The sequence below is a fragment of the Mus caroli genome, chromosome 1, assembly GCF_900094665.2.
Source record: "Mus caroli chromosome 1, CAROLI_EIJ_v1.1, whole genome shotgun sequence".
Taxonomy (NCBI): Eukaryota; Metazoa; Chordata; class Mammalia; order Rodentia; family Muridae; genus Mus; species Mus caroli.
In genome coordinates this window covers 147,267,322-147,287,432 of record NC_034570.1, presented here as the reverse complement: position 1 = coordinate 147,287,432, position 20,111 = coordinate 147,267,322, and the positions used below count along the sequence as shown (strand labels likewise).

At 42.4% G+C, this 20,111-nt stretch overlaps 1 protein-coding gene across 9 annotated transcripts in view; it reads right to left on the bottom strand.

Annotated features, from left to right (window-relative positions):
• Abl2 (ABL proto-oncogene 2, non-receptor tyrosine kinase) overlaps window positions 1-20,111 on the bottom strand; it is a 91,926-nt gene that overhangs the window by 29,453 nt on the left and 42,362 nt on the right. The window contains exon 1 of one of the 9 annotated variants that reach the window (XM_029480749.1): window positions 1,671-2,192. The exons of 7 other annotated variants lie outside the window; for them this stretch is intronic. In XM_029480749.1, coding sequence (XP_029336609.1) covers window positions 1,671-1,782 — 112 coding nt within the window. In that variant the 5' untranslated portion in view covers window positions 1,783-2,192. Of the gene's footprint in view, window positions 1-1,670; window positions 2,193-20,111 lie in introns of those variants that run through there. One more of the 9 variants, XM_029480759.1, reaches the window with a different exon arrangement.

Genomic DNA, 20,111 nt, shown 5'->3' with positions numbered 1-20,111 from the left:
AAAAAACACTGCACCCAGGAGAGTTAGGCAATATATTCAATATATAATCAACACATACACAAAAAACTCTTCTTAAAATTTTAATAAATTTAATAAAAGCCAACCACTGGCACATACCCCTGAGATGAAGTGAAAAACACAAGATAAATGCAGTACCTAAGAGACAAGGCCCAGAACCCAAGCCGAGGAGACTGTCTTTCCGTTCCCTGGCCTGGCCGCCCCTCCTGTCTCTGGCTCTTACAGAGCTTCCTTCTTTCCCTCCTTCCTTCCTTCCTCCTTCTTCCCACTCCTTTGTTCTTGTACAACAAGTTCCTGTCCAATCTGTCTGCACAGGATATCCACAGAAAACACTGTCGGTCCTACCCTCTAGCACCAAACAAAAGGAAAATATCATCAAGTAAAAATGCCCGAATTCCCACTGAGGCCAAGACTAAGCACGGAGCTAATGGATGATCTTAGCTGGAAGGCTGCGGAGCGATGAGTAAAAGAAACAAGAAAAGGCAGACTAAGAGCAAAGCAAAAGCAAAGGAAGCCCTGGAGCCTCAGTGACCAGGGTCCATGGTATGTTCGCCACTAGTTAAGACAGGCAAGCCCTATGAGTCAGATGTACTGCGTCCAATTCAGTGTCAGTGTGGGCTAGAATGTTTAACTTCTTAACAATGCAAGTTAACTCAATCTTTTAATTGACCCACTGCAATAGCAGTAGATTGTGAGGATGTGCAAAGAAGGCAGCAGAGGACCCCAAACTCTACTGAACTGTGTAAAAGACTTAAAGAACAGAAATATTTTGAGAACCAAAAAGAAGTAATTCTATCAGTAGAAAAGTTATCTTTTCTACTGATACATTTGTAGGACAACACACACACACAAACACACACACACAAAACAGCAACATACTTAAAACCTATAATAATAAAACTGAAACACAAATTCAAATTTGGAGGAAATTTGGATATTTAATGCTTAGCTTATAAAGCACATTTTCAATATTTAAATTGTTACCTTTTTTACCATTCTCATTATAGATTGTCAGGCAGTAATCATTGCCTCAAAGTGTTTTCATTATTTTATATTACTTAACATTATTCTACTTTGTATATGCTCTAAGAGGCTAGTAATTTTTAATAACTCTTCTAAAAACTATTTTAGTTGGGAATATATTTGATAATTTTCAATTGAGCTTAAGTTTTTCAATCAAGATGTGCCATTTAACATCATTTTACATATTATCCATGCTCTTCCATTCATTACACATTTATTAAAGGTCTAGTATGTTGGGTGTACTGGTACACACATTTACTCTCAATTCTCATGAGGCAAAAACAGGCTAACTACTCTATGAGTTTGAAGCCAGCCTGGTCTATATAGCAAATTCTAGGCTAGCCAGTCAGACAGTGAGATTCAATCTCAAATAAAACAAGACAGTGCTGTGGCACACACCTTAACTCCTGGTGCTGGCTGGCAGAGGCAGACAGATCTCTGAGTTCCAGACCAATGGAGGTTACATTGTGAGACCCTGCCCCCCTCCCCATAAAACTGAAAAGATAAACAAGCACACAAACAAGCCATGTAATCCTCACTGGAATTCCCCCAGTGGAAACTACAGGAGCAGATAACCCACATTTCATTACTGTGTTGTCTACCCCCACCCCAGCCTCATCTCTACACACCTGTCACGTGAGCCACAGGCCACTCGGAGACATCCCTGCCCAGGCAGGGAAGCAAGGTGTCCTGGTCTCTACAGTAACTGGTTGATGGCAGCTGAACAGGTCCCAGGACCATGCCTTTGGCCGAGCAGCATGAAAAGTTAAACTGTTCTGAATAGAAGAGCCTTAAAATTCCACACTGGTCAGCAATCCATACACGTGGGACATTACTCACACAGTCAGCGGCCAGAAGGAACAAAGTACAAGTTCAACCCACAGGGGCGGAGTCCTGAGTAAGGGTGGAGCCACTCCAAAACCTCAGGGATCCGGCGGGTGATACATAGGTTATTTCAGTCTCACAAAAGTAACTGGTCACTCATACAATCAGCTAGGGTCAGTAAGTATAGAAACTTCCAATCCCAAGGACATGAGGGGGTATGAATGACTGTTCAGTGTTTCCCTGGAGAAGCCTGTTTAAATTACAGTACACCACCAAACACTTTGAACAGACAGGAAACGCCTAACAAGACTCATCTTTTACATCACTCCAGTTAGTTCAAGAAACCACAAATCTGAAGTCAAAGAAATAGCTACAGCGTGACTCATAAACACAGGCAGAAGCAGAGAGCAACTAACTGCCTCCCCTAACAAATGGCCTGTGCGGCTCAGTACAGGTAACGGCCTGGCACAGTGTTCATGTGTGAGTGCTGAAACTTGGAAAGGCAAAAGCTTAACTGTGTACAAAGTGGAAAGGTACACAAAATTTAAGACCTTAAAATAAGAATGATTTATGAGACAAACTAGTAAAGTAAGTAATAAATAAGTATACAGCCGACGAAAATAATTCAGAAAATATCTGGAGCACACATTTGTAACACTCTAGCTTGGCTAAGTGGAGGCAGAAGGATTGCAAATTCAAAGCTAGCCTGAGCTACAGATCCTGTCTCAAAGAACCTGAGTCATAGTAATAACACTCATAATTACTTATAGTAAGCTATTATAAGTCATAATACTTGTAACCATACAGCCGGGAATGCCCACTGTACTGATTATTAAGTACCTACTATGTATCATTTATTTAGGTCAATAAAAGAAACACAGTAAAAATTACAGGAAACCATGACCTAAATACCCACATTAAAATAAAAACACAAGGGCTGCAGGGATGGACTCTTCCACAGGTCCTGAATTCAATTCCTAGCAACCACATGGTGGCTCACAACCATCTGTAATGAGATCTGATGCCCTCTTCTGGTGTGTCTGAAAACAGTGACAGTGTATTCACATAAATAAAATAATAAATCTTAAAAAAAAAAAACAAAACTATTGAGAAAAATAACTTGGTCTCCAAAATCGTTTACTGTATATTAAAACCAAGAAATTTTAACAATGATTATTAATTCTAAAATGTCAAATCCATTATCAGTATGAATAACTTTTATTAAAAATGACATTTTTCAAGAGACAACTGAAATAGCATTGTCGTCGTTTACAAATGTTTTTAAGCAACACTGTGAAGCAAGGAAGTGTTCTAGTTGAAAGAAAGGGACAGCTTGGGCCAGCAGTTAAAGAATCTTAGCAGGTGTCCTTGTTATCCAGTTATCTTAGCAGGTATCCTTGAATGGGGCAGGGAAGATCCTCAGAGGCAAAACCACTGAAGCAGAAAGGGAAGAACCTGGTGTGTGGAGAATGAAGTGTGTGGTCACTGCTGAGGACGCCCGAGGCTGCCAGAGCAAGCACTGAAGGATTTACAGCTCTATTCCAATTACAAAAGGAAATCCGGTGGACCACCCAGAGCTCCTCGGCTTGAGAAGAGGGGTTTCTCACACAGAGAGGACAGTGAAAAGCTGCTGGACTCAGGAGCAGGATCCTGTGAGCTTGGAGTGCACGGACAGCAGTGGAGACAAACAAAGAGCAGATGGATTGAAGATGTGGCTCACAGATGGAGGCCCTAGGGCTCAAGACTGCTTAGAGAGAGAGCAGAAGGAGAAAACAAAGGCTTCAAGCTTGAGAACGTGGGTAGGTGCCATGCACACTCAGAAGCAAGTCTGATGAGTAAGTAAATTTAGAAGGTACAAAGAAGCACTTTGCTGCATAAATCTGAAGCTCTGAGACAATCTTGGGCTGAAGGCACCAACATTCATATGGTAATTGAAATCAGGACTCAAGCTCAGCTCAGCTCAGCTGGTAAAAGCACTTGTCACCAAGACAGTAAGAGAGCGCCAACTCCCACATGTTCCCTGACCTCCACAGGCACATAAGGGTATGCACACAAGCACACCAATCGCCACCCCCCAAATAAATAAATAATTTAAGGTGCAATAAATTGGGGCTGGAGAGATGGCTCAGCAGTTAAGAGCTGATTGTTCTTCCAGAGGTCCTAAGTTCAATTCCCAGCAACCACATGGTGGCTCCCAACCATCTGTAATGGGCCACAATGCCTTCCTTCTCCTGATGTGTCTGAAGACGCTACCCTGTACTCATATACATAAAATAAATAATTCTTTTAAAAAAAATAAATCAAGACAGGGGCTGGGGAGCTGGCTTGGTTGCTAAGTTACTTACTTGTTATACAAGTAGGAGGACCTAAGTTTTATCTCCAGAACCCACTGGTGGCACCCAATTTTTTTTTCAAGATTTATTTATTTCATGTATGTGGGGACACTGTTGCTGTCTTCAGACACACCAGAAGAGTGCATTGGATCCCCACTACAGATGGTTGTGAGTCACCATGTGGTTGCTGGGAATTGAACTCAGGACCTCTGGAAGAGCAGTCAGTGCTCATAACTGCTGAGCCATCTCTCCAGCCCTGGTGGCACCATTTAATCCCAACACTAGAGAGTGAATGCCTGGGCCAGCCCAAGTACTGACTGAGTTCCAGGCAATGAGAGACCCCGTCTCAAGAACAAAGAGAGTGGCTATGGCTCCCAAGCAGTGGTACTCAAGGTTATCCTCTGCCTCCACACACATGCACACTCACCTGTAAAGACTTGCAGCCACATATGCGTGCACACACACACACCCCTAACCACATATATAAGTGAAATAGTTTAGATAATGAACAAAAAGCATAAGCTCACTCTTAATGGAGAATGATGGTTGAACTCACTGAAGAGCCTTTTCTAGTTTGAAACTATGGAGCCCACAGACCCAGTGCCAGGAGACGAGGAGGAGTAAATGCTGCCTTGTTTTATGTGACCTAAAACTTTTTTAAATGAAAAAAATGTGAGTGTTTTTTGTTTTTTTTTTTTTTAAGAAAGGAAGAAGGAAGGAAGGAAAGATCGGGATGACGTCATGTTACATGTGGAGAAAACCAACAAGCCCCGTCCAATCTGTATATAGTACTTGTTCATTATGTGAAAGGCTCCAAGTTCAACCCTAGCATAACAAAACAAGCCAATATGAACCTAAATTTCTATCTATATCCATTGAAAATACCTTGCAGGGCTGGAGAGATGGTTCAGTGGTTAGGAGTGCTGGCTGCTCTTTCAGAGGACCTAGGTTCAATTCCTAGAACCCACATTTGAGGTTAACTAACACCTATAACTCTGGTTCCAGGGGAGTCCCAAGTTCTCTTCTGGACTCCACGGGCACTGCATGCAAGTGGTGCACAGACATACGTACAAGCAACATCCTTATACATAAAAAAATTTTAAAATACTCTTCAGAAATAATAGTAACCTAGACACATCATCAGCAAGAATCCAATGCCAGAAGCCTGGCTCTAGAAGAATTGCTAAAGGAAAATATTTAGACAGAATGGGAAATTTTATGAAATTCTGGAACACCAAAAATGAAAAACTAGAGTCTGGAGAGAAAAACTAGAGTCAGTGGTAAATAAAGCTTGGTTTCCATTGCCCAAGTTTTTGGCCCATCACTTGTAGCTACAGTACCCAGTGTCCTCTTCTGTCCCTGAGGGCACTACTCTCATGCTCACACTTATATAAACTCACACACATGATAGTTTGAATGAGATCAGCCCCCAGAGGCTCATATATTTGAATTTGAATACTCAGTCACCAGGGAGTGGAAATGTCTGAGAAGGATTAAAAGGGTTGAGAGGTCTGGCCTTGTCGGAGGAGTTGTGTTACTGGGGGTGCTTAGTCAGTCTGTCTCAGTCTCCATCTCCCCCTCCCCCAGACTGTTTTTCCAGAGGTCCTGAGTTTAATTCCCAGCAACTACATGGTGGATCACAACCATCTGTAATGGGGTCCGGTGCCCTCTTCTGGTGTGTCTGAAGAGAGCAATGGTGGTGTATTCATATGCATAAAATAAGTAAATAAATAAATCAAGAAAGAAAGAGAGAGGGAGGGAGGGAGGGAGGAAGGGAGGGAGGGAGGAAAGGGAGGGAGGGAGAAGGGAAAGAAAACCCAAGATACACACAAATGTATAATGTGGTTAGAATATAAATTTAGAGCCGGGCGGAGTTGGCGCACGCCTTTAATCCCGGCACTCGGGAGGCAGAGGCAGGCAGATTTCTGAATTTGAAGCCAGCCTGGTCTACAGAGTGAGTTCCAGGACAGCCAGGGCTATACAGAGAAAACTTGTCTCAAAAAAAAAAAAATTATATATATATATATATATATATATGTATGTATGTTTAGGAAGAGATTGAGTTAGAAGGATGGGAAACCTGAAGATGGAGCTCACTGAGGACTCACCTCAAGGCAAGCAGAGCCATACACATTCACACAAAACTTCCCCATAGTACTTCCCAGCATCATCCCTAAGAACGGAAAGCTAAACTAACCAAATCTCCAGGACCCGCTCATGAATACACACATAAGATTATTAAGTAATAAAGAACAAAACACATGCTATAGTAGACAATCTTTGAAAGCATTATGCCAATTTTTAAAACCTGTCAAAATGTAATGCATACTCACTCTATGCTTCCACTTAGATAAGCAGTCTTCAACCTGTGGGCCGCAGCTCCTTCGGGGTCCAAATGACCCTTTCTCAGGGGTTGCCCACCAGAAAACATAGATATTACATTATGATTCATAACAGTAACAAAATTAGTTATGAAGTAGCATCAAAAATATTTTTATGGTTGGGTGTCACCACAATCTGAGAAACTGTTTGAAAGGGTCTAAGTGTTAAGAAGGATGAGAAGCACTGCCCTAGAGTCTCTTACCAAACTTTCTGCTTACCAGGGACTAGTTCCTCAAAGTAAAGTTTGATATTAAAATGTGACAGATCTTCCCCACAACTTCATACTTATCTTTGACTCCATGAAGTCATTATCATTTTTCTTCTGGGTTGTAAATAGCTGTAAACTCAGAGCCCCACTATTTGAGTGGCAGGTCTGAAAACAGGACACAAGTCAGTAAGTTTTTTGTCTATTTTTCCAGGAGTCACAGTTTTTCAGCTACCATTACAGTCTAATCTTGGGACTTAAGTGAAGCCTTGTGTAGATGTTAGCAGTCACTCTGTGTTCCTCTACTGCAGCTCAAGGCTCCCACTAATGTGCTTTCTGTTCCTACAGATTGCCTGTTCTAAATGTTTCATCTAAACCTTTCTCAGAGCTGCGACACTTTAATACAGTTCCTCATGTTGCAGTGACCCCCCCCAACCGTAAAATTATTTTTGATGCTACTTCATAACTGTCATTTTGCTACTGTTATGAACTGTAACATAAATCTCTGATCTGTGACCCTGTGGGGTCATGACCTACAGGCTGAGAAGCACTGCTCTAGATAGACACGAGCAGTTTTCACTCAAGTTTCTTCATTATTTTCCCTTGCTGGACTTGCCTCCTCCCTGCCCACAAAGAACTGTTCAGTAGGACTCTCACTGGGAGCAGGGGTGTTGATGCTGCTGTGGTGACAACCAGCCAGCTTCCCTTTCTTTGGTTGCATTTATCCAATCGTCCCCCCCCAGCACTAAGCAGACAATTCTGAGGGAGAGTGGAAACTCACCCTACTCATATAAAAATGTTGGCTCTACTTTCTCTGCTTCCCCTTCCCACCCGAGAAGTCAGTCAGTCTCCCTCCTCCTCTTCCCCCCAACACCGCCCCCCCCCCCCCGTGTGGTGTGTCTATGGATGGGGTATGTGGAGGGGTGAGGGTGTGTTTGTGTCCAATAAATCTTTGCTGAGTGGTCAGACCTTGCTTTTCCTGTCTTTTTATTTTGTACAACAGCAGATAAAAAGGAGTGGTCCTGCAACCCTAGACCATCTCACCATGCTGTCGTGAGAATTCTGGCTTAAAATCCCAGTTATATTATGTGACTATGTTTTTGTTTTAATCTCTTTAATGAGTGAGATATGGGACTGCTTCAACTGGTCCACAGCCTTTAACTATGATTGTCTCCTGCTCTAGGAAGAGCATGATTTTTGCCAGCTGCAGATAGCTTAATTTTGGGGGATTCTGGAGAGGAAATAAATGCCAGGGCCCCAAGAACGGTAAGAGGTGTTCCGAAGGAGGAGGATGCTGGCCCCTCCTGCTGGCCCCAAGGAACTCTACATCCCTAACCAGTTGAAAGGAGTCAAAAGATATCTATCTTCCCTTTTCCCTCTAACCTTTCTTCTTTTCTATCAAGTGCTGGGGGGTGGGGGGTGGGGTTGGAAGGGATTAGGGTGGGATAAGGGTTAAAAGGGAGAGAAATTTAAAAAAACCAACAACAATAAAGTACATTAAAAAAAAAAACAAAAGAACCCACGCCTGTAGCATGCCACTATTACTTGTGATCTGGGCCTTGCAGGGTAAAGGCTGGAGGGTCACTATGGCTTGCTGACCAGCCACCTAATCTAAAACAAGATAAACAACACCTGAGGAACAACACCAGAGGCTGACCATGTGTGCATGTGTATATGTCACACACACCATTTATGCTCAGTCAATGGAATTACTTCTTAGCGCTATGAATTATATGCTAAAGTGGTAGGCTCAGGATCAGACCAAGATACATGGGAATGTGGCAAGCTATTAATCTTTCAAGCTGAGCATGGTGGTGCAGGCCCCCAAACTGAGGCTGACTAGGGAAAAAATAAGGACCTACACTTGAGGCTGTCCTTTGACTTCTACACATGCACCCTGTGCACACATAAGGACACACACACCATACAGGGTTTTGTTTTGTTTTTTTTTTTTTAAGATTTATTTATTTTATATATGTGAGTACATTGTTGCTGTCTTCAGACACACCAGAAGAGGGCATCAGATCCCATTACAGATGGTTGTGAGCCACCATGTGGTTGCTGGGATTTGAACTCAGAATCTTTGGAAGAACAGTAAGTGCTCTTAACCACTGAGCCATATCTCCAGCCCTCCATACAGGGTTTTTAAAAAGAGAACAATTTGAAATATTTAGAGCATTGCTGAAGAGCTATACATCCAGCTCTTTGTATTTGTGGGTTCTATATCCTCGAACCCAACTGTCAATAAGGTATTTGTGGGTATGAGGCACCAGGGAGGGGTATACATATTCATAAACTCTCCTCCTTTTCATGAGATCACAGGCTCTGCACTCTGGAATATTTTAAGAGAACTCAAAACAGACTGCTATTTGGCTTTCCACACTTAACATAGCAAAACAGACCTCTGACTTAAAGCTAGAAATGAGCAATACCATCTTTCCCATAGTGAAGAGACGGCAGAAAATGGATTGTAAGCAGGAGTAAAGCAAAGCGGACATCATAGGAGAAGGACAGATCAATATTCCTTATGATTACTAATTTAAAAACCTTTAATAAATTTATAACAAGCCAAATCCAACAGCAGGAAGGCAAAGTTCAAAGAACATAAAATCAATGTGACATATGTTAACATAAATCAAGGAAAACATGATCATCCCAATAGTTATTTAGGAAAAATTTAAAACAAGCCTTCCCTGATTTACATTTGATTGTAATTGTTTAAGTGATGCTTTAAAGTCATGCCTTAAAGAATAATTTCTAGTTATATTTAGCAAGAATATATAATAATAGCAGCTCCATTTTGCTAAATACCTATCACAGGTAAAATAAGAGGCACAAGAAGTTTAGCTGTAAACGGCCCTGTAACTTATGTGAACATAAGTGAGTGGTAGTACTTGGTGACTGAGTGCACAGACTCAAGCTATAGTCCCTAAGTCTAAGGAGTCTCTATGACCTTTATCAAGGTGGCATCACTGTTCTTCAATTTCTTTGTCCATAAACAGACAGTACAAGGGCTGGAGCGATGGTACAGTGGCAAGTTTGCACATACATAGGACCTAAGTAGGCGTCCCTGAAACCTACAAAAGAAAGAGGTATGGTGGCACTACCTGGATACCAACCCTGGGAAAGTGGACACAGGACGATACCTGGGCTTGCTGGCCAGAGTCTAGCCATATCCATAAAAATCAAGGTTGAATCAAAGATTATATCTCACTAAGGAAAGTGGAAAGTGATTGAGGAAGGTACCTGGGTTCAACCTCTGGCCTTTACACACACACACACACACACACACACACACGAATTCAGGTATACACGTTCCTACACAAAAGTACATACACAAATACACACAGACAATACTATAGTCATTACTCATAAAAGTAGCATAAGAACTAAGTGAGATATTATATGTAACAAGAACTAAGTAAGATATTATATGTAAAGATCTTAAAATAAGGACTATATATATACTTTACTGATAAAGTCAGAGTAGAAGGGAAGATAGCAAGCCTTATCTCTAGGCCTTAACAACTACATGTTTAACCTTTCGCACATGCTTACATGCTTACCTAGAAGACTGCATTGGATGAAAGACAGACTCAATGACTATTTGGATAAAGAAAATCCACGTGGCAGGGCTGGAGACAGCACTCGGTTGACAGAACCACAGGATCTGCATTTGGTCCTCAGAATTCGATTTTAAAAGGCTGAGTGAAGCTAGGTCATGTGGTGCACGTCTTTGATCCCAGCACTCAGGAGGCAGAGGCAGGCGGATCTTCAAGGCCAGTCTGGTCTACAGAGCTAGTCCAGTACAGCCACAAAAAATCCCTGTCTCGAAAAACCACACCCACCCCCCCCCCCCCCCCCCCCCCCCCCCCCCCCCCCCCCCCCCCCACCCCCCCCACACACACACACACGTACACACACAAAGGCCAAATAGGTGGAGCAGGTGCTTGTGCCTCTGAGCTATAACCCCAGCTGTGAAAGAAATATGTTCTTCTCATAATAGAAATTTTAATATAATTTAATGCCAACTTTATCCACTCCTAGCTTAGAGGTGGATGAAGTCGGAAGATTCCTCGATGTACACAACTGTCTTTTGCATGACAATGTTCAGCAACCATGCCATCGCCCTCTACCCACTAAAGGCCAATAGCTCCCCTTTCTCAGATGTGATCATCAAAACTGTCTCCAAACTTTCCCAAACATACTGGGGAAGGCAACTTGCTCCCAGCCAAGAACCACTGACTTAATCTTTGCTGCAATCTACAAGACTCAGGGCTCTGATGAATCACACTCAATTGTTCACACTTTGAACCCACTGCAAGAGAGAGTCACAAAGCAACTTTTTATGAGGTAGACGGATTCTTCCATTCCTTTTTACCCCTCTCTTCGACTACAGATAGCTTTTCCACTTAAGTAGATTTTACAACTTGTAATTTGAAAGCTGAACTAATGTTAAATGCTTTATAAAAATTCTCCACATCAACAGATGGCTCAACAAAGGATGTCCTAGTCAATCTTGGTCGGTCCCAAACTATCACAATCTTTTTTAGTTGTTTTGTTGGGTTAATAAAACCAAAGAGAATGATTCCATAGGGTGGTTCCCCGACCTGAGTGCACAGCATAATCACCAGGGGAAGCCAGCAGGAAATGGGCAATACTACATCTCACTCTGGGTTTCTGCCATGGCCCAGGGCAGGACCTGAAGATGTACATTTCTAGTACTGCTCCAGGGTGGTTCCAAACTTACTTTTTTTTTTTTTTTTTTTTTTTTTTTTTTTTTGAAACAAGGGTTTCTCTGTGTAGCCTTGGCTGTCCTGGAACTCACTCTGTAGACCAGGCAGGCCTCGAACTCAGAAATCCGCCTGCCTCTGCCTCCCGAGTGCTGGGATTAAGGGCGTGCACCACCACGCCTGGCCATGGTTCCAAACTTTCAAACCAATGCCTAGACCTTTCTTAAGTAGTAGGGTTATAAAGTCATAAATCGGGACTGAAGACTTGGCTCAGAGGTTAAGGGAATAAACTCCAGCAAAGGACGGAGTTCAGTTCTCAGTACTCAGGTTAAGTGGCTCAGAAGCACTTCTAACTCCAGTTCCAGGTGATCTGACACCTCTGGCCACTAAAGGCACCTCCACTCAAATGTGTGCATGCACACCCCAACGTGCATAAACACCTAACTAAAAATAAATCTTTAAAAAATAGATCACAGACACTTGCCACCATGCAACTGTTATGCCATGCAGTGCAGACAGGGGTCACCCAGAGGGCTACCAGCCGGCTGAAGTGGAAGCCACTACAATGTGCAATTGTGTGGTGGACAGATGAGTGAGAAAGAGAAGTGCGATAGTTCTGAGCCTTGTGAAGGTAGATGGAACTGGAGATTCGAGGGAAGACAGAAATAGCCTGCTGGGAGTAGCCAGCCTGCCACCTGAGGCCATGGTAAAGTCTTAGCTCATGCTGTTGCTCAGGGCCATATCTGAGACTGGCTATGCAGAGGCAGGGGTCAGGGTTGATGTCCATGGCTCATATTACCACTAGAGACCACTTGGATGTCCCTGGTCTGGACAGTCACCTGGGACTAAAGTGGATGTCATGGCTCTGTACAAACTGGCCCTTCCCTCACCAGTTATAGCATTCGAGAGAACTGGCCCCACTGCTCACCTATGGCAGCACTCAAGCGAGCAAGCCCTGTTGGCAGAAGCACAGGTGAGCTGGCTCCAAAGGTAGGGCAAAAGCACAGGGGTGCTGGCCCTGTACCTTGCCTGGGCAACACAGTGAAATAGGCCCTGATGGTGAAGTCCTGAGAGCCAGCCCCAAGGGTAGGAGAGCTGGCCCAGGCCTGTCAGCTGCAGCACTTGGAAAAGTGGGCCTTGCACCTCGACTGGGCAGCACAGCAGAGCTGGCTCTGGAGGTGTGGGTGCAAGTGAGCTGGCGGAGGGCATGAGCACAGGAGAGCTGACCCTGCCTGCTGCTGATGGGGGCATTGGGTGGCCTCGCCAGGGTTGTGCTGGAGAGCTTGCCCTAGTGGTACAGATGAGGGAGCTGGAGTGCTGACCAGCTCAACTACCACCCAGGCCCAGATCCAGGGTTTTGAGTTAGCCCATCCCAACATCTACATCATCTGTGAACTGTTGGGGTGCCATGAAAGGGAATCAACAGGGTAACAGGGAGGAGTCCCGGGAGGAGCCAATATTGGTGGTATCACAGAAGCCAGAGACCTTCAATGAGACGTCGAACCAGACCAATTACTCGTTCCAATGAACAATCACAAGTGAAGATGTATGGATAGAGGGGTATAGTGTGGGACACACTGTGATACACTGCAGCTTCCGTGACCAGATGGATTTGCTTTGTTTTGTTTTGTTGGTGTGTATGTTTTATTTTTAGACGGAGGCTGCAAAGTTGGAGGGCGAATATGAGGGGACTCGGAGAGGAGTGGAGCTGGGGTGCATGATGTGAAACTCACAAAGAATCAATACAGAGTTTAAGGCACAAAAGAGAACCTTTCCAAAAAAGTGGTAAGCTATAAAGCTCATAACTCTTCATAAAGTTTTAAATGCTTGCCTCAAGATTTGAAAACGGAATGTCACACACCTTCAGGTTTCACAGTATGTGTTGCCTGCCAACATGGGGGTGGCATACTATATTCATCAGTACTTCCCAGTCAAACAGATGAGGATAAACTAAAATGTTCACGTTCATGTGACTAAGGAGAGAAAGGAGCAGTACAGTTAAGCTGGAAAGCAACTGGATAGTTCCCCATAGTGTAAAACACCGGAGTAGCCAGGCGTGGTGGCGCACACCTTTAATCCCAGCACTCGGGAGGCAGAGGCAGGCGGATTTCTGAGTTTGAGGCCACCCTGGTCTACAGAGTGAGTTCCAGGACAGCCAGGGCTACACAGAGAAACCCTGTCTCGAAAAACCAAAAAAACAAAACAAAACTGGAGTATCCCCACATTAGAGAAATGAACATTTTCAATTCATACAAAACCTGCATGCTACTTTTTTTAAAACTCTTTTCCCAACTTCCTCAAACTGGGGCTGTAGAGATGGCACAGGAGTTAACTAAGAGCAAAGACCTGTAACTCGAGCTACGAAGGACCTGATGTTTTTTCTCTTCTGGCCTCCCCAGTCACCTGCATACATACAACATGCAGATACATACACAAAATAAAAATCTTTTTAAAAATCACTCCAAACTGGAAAATTATAAATGTCATCTAATGAATCAAAGAGTATAAGCAAAATCTGATGCTTATCTGATAGAGAGCAACCAAACAATTAGAGGAATACCACCAGCACACTCAAGTTGCCTGATTCTCAAAGGCACTATGCTGAGCTCCCCTAAGAAGTGATTCACAAAAGCTTATATAGCATATACTTCATTTATGTGATATCTTTGAAAAGACGAAGACTATATTGGCAAGAATAAATCAATGGTTGCCAGGGGTTAAAGATAGGAAACATAACTCCAAAGGATTGTTACTTGATAACTATTCAGTCCAGAGGAGCTGGCAATCCTCCAGAGTTTGAACAGTGATGTGTTCTGGAGTGAGTGGTTCTATTAGTTGTGGGACATGAATTTGCAAATGTCAAAGTTCATAGAACTTGCAAATATGGCAGCACAGACTTGTAATCCCAGGACTTAGAGAACTAATGCAGGAGAATTGAGAGTTTAAAATCAGCAAAGGCTTTATGGTAAAACATGCCTCAAAAAAACCAAACCAAAACAAAAAAACCTAAGGAAGCAAATCATTAAATTCACAGAATTATATAAAAAATTCTACAGCAAAATTTTTAAATGAAAAAAATAGAAGCATTAATTGTTGATTTTCATGTCAGTTCCATGAAAACTGAAAATACTGTAACCAGCACATCACAAATTTTACAATTATCTACAGGCAAAAAATGTACAGCCCACCCTGGCTTATCTTAACTTATTTTAGATATAAATAACTTTTGTTCATAATTGTAAAGGTTTTTAGTGGAGGCCTTACTGTGGTGTGGTGTGGTGTGGTGTGGTGTGGTGTGTGGGTGGGTGTGGGAGAGAGAGGGAGAGAGAGAGAATATATTCCAGTGGAATTCAGCATTCCAAGGTCTTTTCATCTTAGCAGAAGTGCATCATTGCCTATGTAGCAACGGCAAAGACAATGAGCTATCTAAGGGATGAGAGGAATGTGCCAATCCTCTTTCCCCCACGGAATTCCCAAAGTCAATGCAGCTAGCACCTGGTACAGTGACCTCAATGCAAGCTTGGAGTTGACATTCCTTGGGAGGGATTCACAATAAACCTAGATCATTCTTAAAGATCTAGAATACAATCCTTTGTAACATAAGCAGTCAGCTGTTTCACTAAAACTATGGAAGCATGCAACAACTGTGCATGTGCGTTCTCTCTCTCTCTCTGACACACACACACACACACACATACACACACAATCCCACACCATACCACAGCTTCTATACATAAAATGTACATATGTCTATGTGAATACAAAACCCAAGGCAATTGAGCATCTTAGTTTCTTTTCCTGTTGCTGTGATAAAATACCCCGACTTACAGGACTTACAGGACTTACAGCAACTTACAGGAGAAGGGGCTTATTCTGGCTTATAGTTCCATGTTAGAGTCTGTCATACAGGGGAAACCACAGAGGCAGTAGCCTGAGGAGCTGGCCCTTCCTGTCACATCCTTAATTGTGGAACAGATAATAAGACATAAAAGCATGGTTACTACAACTGACATGTTAGCATCAACTGACAAGATAACTTGGATAGGGGAAATCTCACAAAGCCCACCCCTAGGTGAAGAGCTATAGGCAATCAGTGGATGCTAAGAAAGGGAGAATTTGTTTTCTCCCAACATCCACATCCAGTGGTCAGCAGTAAATACATGTACTTAAGAGCAACACTAAATGGACTCAGTTGGCTGTATGTATGTATGTATGTATATATGTGCATGTGATATGTGTGTGTATATGTATGTATGTATGAATAACAACTAAAGAAAAGGTCATGAATTTGAGAGAGAATAGAGGAACATGGAAGGAACTGGAGGAGGTGGTAACAGTGTAAAGTGTTCATTTACACAATCTTCAACAAATTAAAAATGATGAAATCTTCTCACATCAATTACCAATACCAATAAAATCCCTCATAGACATTCTCAGAGGCTAACTTTAATGCAGACAGTCCCTCAAAGGTATGCCAAAGGCTTGCCTTCTATGTGTCAGGTTGGCAATACTAACATCACACACAGGAAGTTCTAAAATGTGTCCCTATCAATAACTTTAATGTATCCATTAGTATCTATTTTTGCCACACACTGTAACAAAAGGTACATGAATAGACTAGAAAGATGAGATTTATGCTCAGGTATATCCCCCACACTTTAATTCACTAACAGGATATCTTTCTAAAAGCCACCTAAACAAGTGTGGGTCATGATCTCTTTGATTCCTTTCACAGGGGTCACATATTTATCAGACATACTGCATATCAGATATTTATATTATGATTCACAACAGTAGCAAAATTACAGTTATGAATTAGCAACAAAAACAATTTTATGGTTGAAGGCCACCATAACATGAGAAACTGTACTAAAGGTCACAGCGCTGAGAAGGTTGAGAACCACTGCTCTAAAGTAAAGGACGAAGGCATTCCAGGTCAGGGATGACTAGTGACAATGTAGCACCATAAGACATTCTGAGTGAACAAATACATATTATGGCCTCAAGATTTGTTTGTTTTGAGTGTAGAAAATATGTGTGCATCAAATAAAGTGCTAAGATAACAAAAATAGGAGGGAGGTAAAGAAGATGAGAAAAGCCCTGCAACCACACCAAGAACTCCAGATTTATCTAGTTGGCAACTAGAAAATGTTAAAGAGCCATGAGAAGGCCAGTATGGTGACACACAGACGAAGGGTCTGGTTTCTTCGGTCCTCCTCAGCTACATCACTAGCCCAAGTTAACAAGTGGAGAAGAAAGAAAAGGCAAGGAGACAGTCAACAAAGAAGAGTTTCAGGAGGGTTTTGGTTTTGGTTTGCTTGTATTATGTTTTGAGTGGCAGGACTGTAGGTGTGCATTATCATAGCCAGTTTATATGGTCCTAGGGATTAACCCAGGGCTTTCTGCATGTCAGTCAAGCTATGAAGTACATCTCTAATTCTAAGTTTCTGTTTTAAATAAGTATGTATTTTTAAATGCCTGGATTAGGGAGATGTATTTACATATGTACACTAAGGAAATATAAAACAAAAGGTCGCCAGTAGTTAAATATGGATCAGTTAGGCTCAATATACCAAGTATTCACTCAACTCTCCCAAGTATAAGTATCAAGAAAGTGTAATGGCTGTATTAGTTAATTGCTTTGCTAACTTTTCAAATCATTCTTAGCTTCTCATGCATTTGCTCTTAATCTAAGACATAAGATTCCAAAACCCCGAGTGTGACAAATTTACTATTTGGTAAATACAATTTGTGGTGGTTTTAATAGGAATGGCCCCCAAGACTGGTGTGTTTGAATGCTTTGCCCATAGGGAGTAACACTATTAGAAGGTGTGGCCGTGGAGTAGGTGTGACCTTGTTTAAGTGTGTTACTGTGGAGGTGGGCTTTGAGGTTCTATATATGCTTAAGCTAGGCCTAGAGTGGAATTTACTTCTGTTGCCTACACAGCAAGAAATGGAACTCTCAGCTCTGTCTCCATTACCATGTCTGCCTGCATGCTGCCATGTTTCCTGCTATGACAATAAAGAACTAAGCCTCTGAAACTGTAAGCAAATCCCAACTAAATGTTTTCCTTATAAGAGTTGTTGTGGTCATGGTGTCTGTTCACAGCAATGAGAACCTAAGTCACAGTTTGAATTAATATTCTCTGGGCCTGATTCAATGACTTCATTAATTTCTCAGCTGAGTTTTTGATAGTCTGCACACTGCTCTTATCTAGTATCAATGGGATATACATATATAGCCACGGCTGGTTTTATTTCATTTATTTATTTTGTTTAGACATGAACAAGTCTGACCATGTAATTTTACAAGGACTCCCTCACTTGCTTTCAAGTTTCAGCTCTCACATGGCACACGAGGCTCTTTTGCAAGGTGTACAACATTTCTCTACCACTTTCTTTTTGGCAAACACCTGATGGCTCACTTTGGACTTACTGAACTCTGTAGCTCCTGAATCATCCCCAAATATTTTCTTCTCATCACCTCTTTAGTCCCTAACTCCTGCTGTTTGAGATGTCTCATTCCAGTAAATTATATCCATAGACACTAGAAAAAATACCTCATGTCTTGTTACCCCTGTAAGAAGACAATGAGATAACTGCCAAAGGCACTACAGCAAGATATGTCCCAGCTGTCCCAGAGACTCATGGAGGATGGGAAGTTTTAAGTTACCAATACCTTGAAATCACTTAAACAGCAATGGAGCAGTAAGAAATTCTTTTTGAAAATACACAATCTTGCTGCTGGGCAATGGTGGTACATGCCTTTAATTCCAGGACTCAGAAGACAGAGACAGGCAGATCTCTTTAGTTTTAGAGCCAACCTGGTCTACAAAGAGAGTTCCAGGACAGCTAGGATTACACAAAGAAACCTAGTCTGGTGTGTTAACACTAAAAATCAAATTTGTAACCTGTATTGGTATATATATTCTCTACACAGTGAGGAGTTCTCAGGCTTTCATTCATTCAAGTGTCATCTTGTTCTTTGATCATATTCACCCTGTATTTATACCTTCCTGCCACTTCTACTTTCATGGTGTGTGTTTGTCTGTTCATTTACCTACATGAACTCCAGACTCTATAAGAGAAACCATGTATTATGAATCTTTCTGAATCTGAGCATTTTGCTTATAACAATCTCTAGTTGTAGAGGAATTTTAATCTGGCAGCATGACTACTTCAGCCAGGAATCACATCCAAAGACTTTCTAGGTCTATGTGATGTGGCTGGAATGCAGACACACCCTTAGTATACACCTTTAATCCCTAACAATAAAGGTAAAGTTAGTTTGTAGAAGGAAGTGGACATATTTTAAAGTGATATCTGAGGGCCAGACAAAACAAAGATTTGACAGAATGAGTCAGATACAGGATACGCCCAGCTCTCACAAGGACAGGAAAGAGATATTGCTTAAGAGCGTCCCAGAGTGAGTTAGGAGTGGAGGGCAGCTCAGTTGAATTTGTGCAGTCAGCATAGTCCATGCAGTCAATGTCCGTTATGTTCACAGAGTTCAGAGGCAGTTTTCCCACGCAGAGGAGAAGCTAAGAGAAGCCAGTTTGAGTCAGTCAGCTTGGAGAGGAATTTTGAGCCAGAACAGCTGAACTGAAACAGCCACCTAGAATTCAGAAAGAACTAGAAAGAATGAGCTTATTCAGCAGTACGTTTCTGAGACAACAATTACATCTGGCAAGTAAAAGACACTTTTAGATCTTGTTGTAATGTTTTCCTGCAGATCATCCAGGGTAGTTGTGTTAATAAGAGTTTTATTGCTGTGAAGAGACACCATGGCCACGGCAATTCTTATAAAGAAAAACCTTTAATTGGGGCTGACTTACAATTCAGAGGTCATGGCAGGAAGCATGGTGGCATGCAGGCAGAGAAGTTAGCTGAGATTTTTTTACATCCAGATCAACAGGCAGCAGGAAGAGTGCAACCCTAAAGCCCACCCCCACTGATACACTTCCTCCAACAGGGCTACACTACTGCAACACTGATACACTTCCTCCAACAGGGCTAAACTACTGCAACACTGATGCCCTTCCTCCAACAGGGCTACACCTACTGCAACACTGATGCACTTCCTCCAACAGGGCTACACTACTGCAACACTGATACACTTCCTCCAACAGGGCTACACTACTGCAACACTGATACACTTCCTCCAACAGGGCTACACTACTGCAACACTGATGCACTTCCTCCAACAAGGCTACACCTACTGCAACACTGATACACTCCTCCAACAGGGCTATACCTACTGCAACACTGATACACTTCCTCCAACAGGGCTACACCTACTGCAACACTGATACACTTCCTCCAACAGGGCTACACTACTGCAACACTGATNTACACTTCCTCCAACAGGGCTACACCTACTGCAACACTGATACACTTCCTCCAACAGGGCTACACTACTGCAACACTGATACACTTCCTCCAACAAGGCTACACCTACTGCAACACTGATACACTTCCTCCAACAGGGCTACACCTACTACAACACTGATACACTTCCTCCAACAGGGCTACACTACTGCAACACTGATACACTCCTCCAACAGGGCTACACTACTGCAACACTGATACACT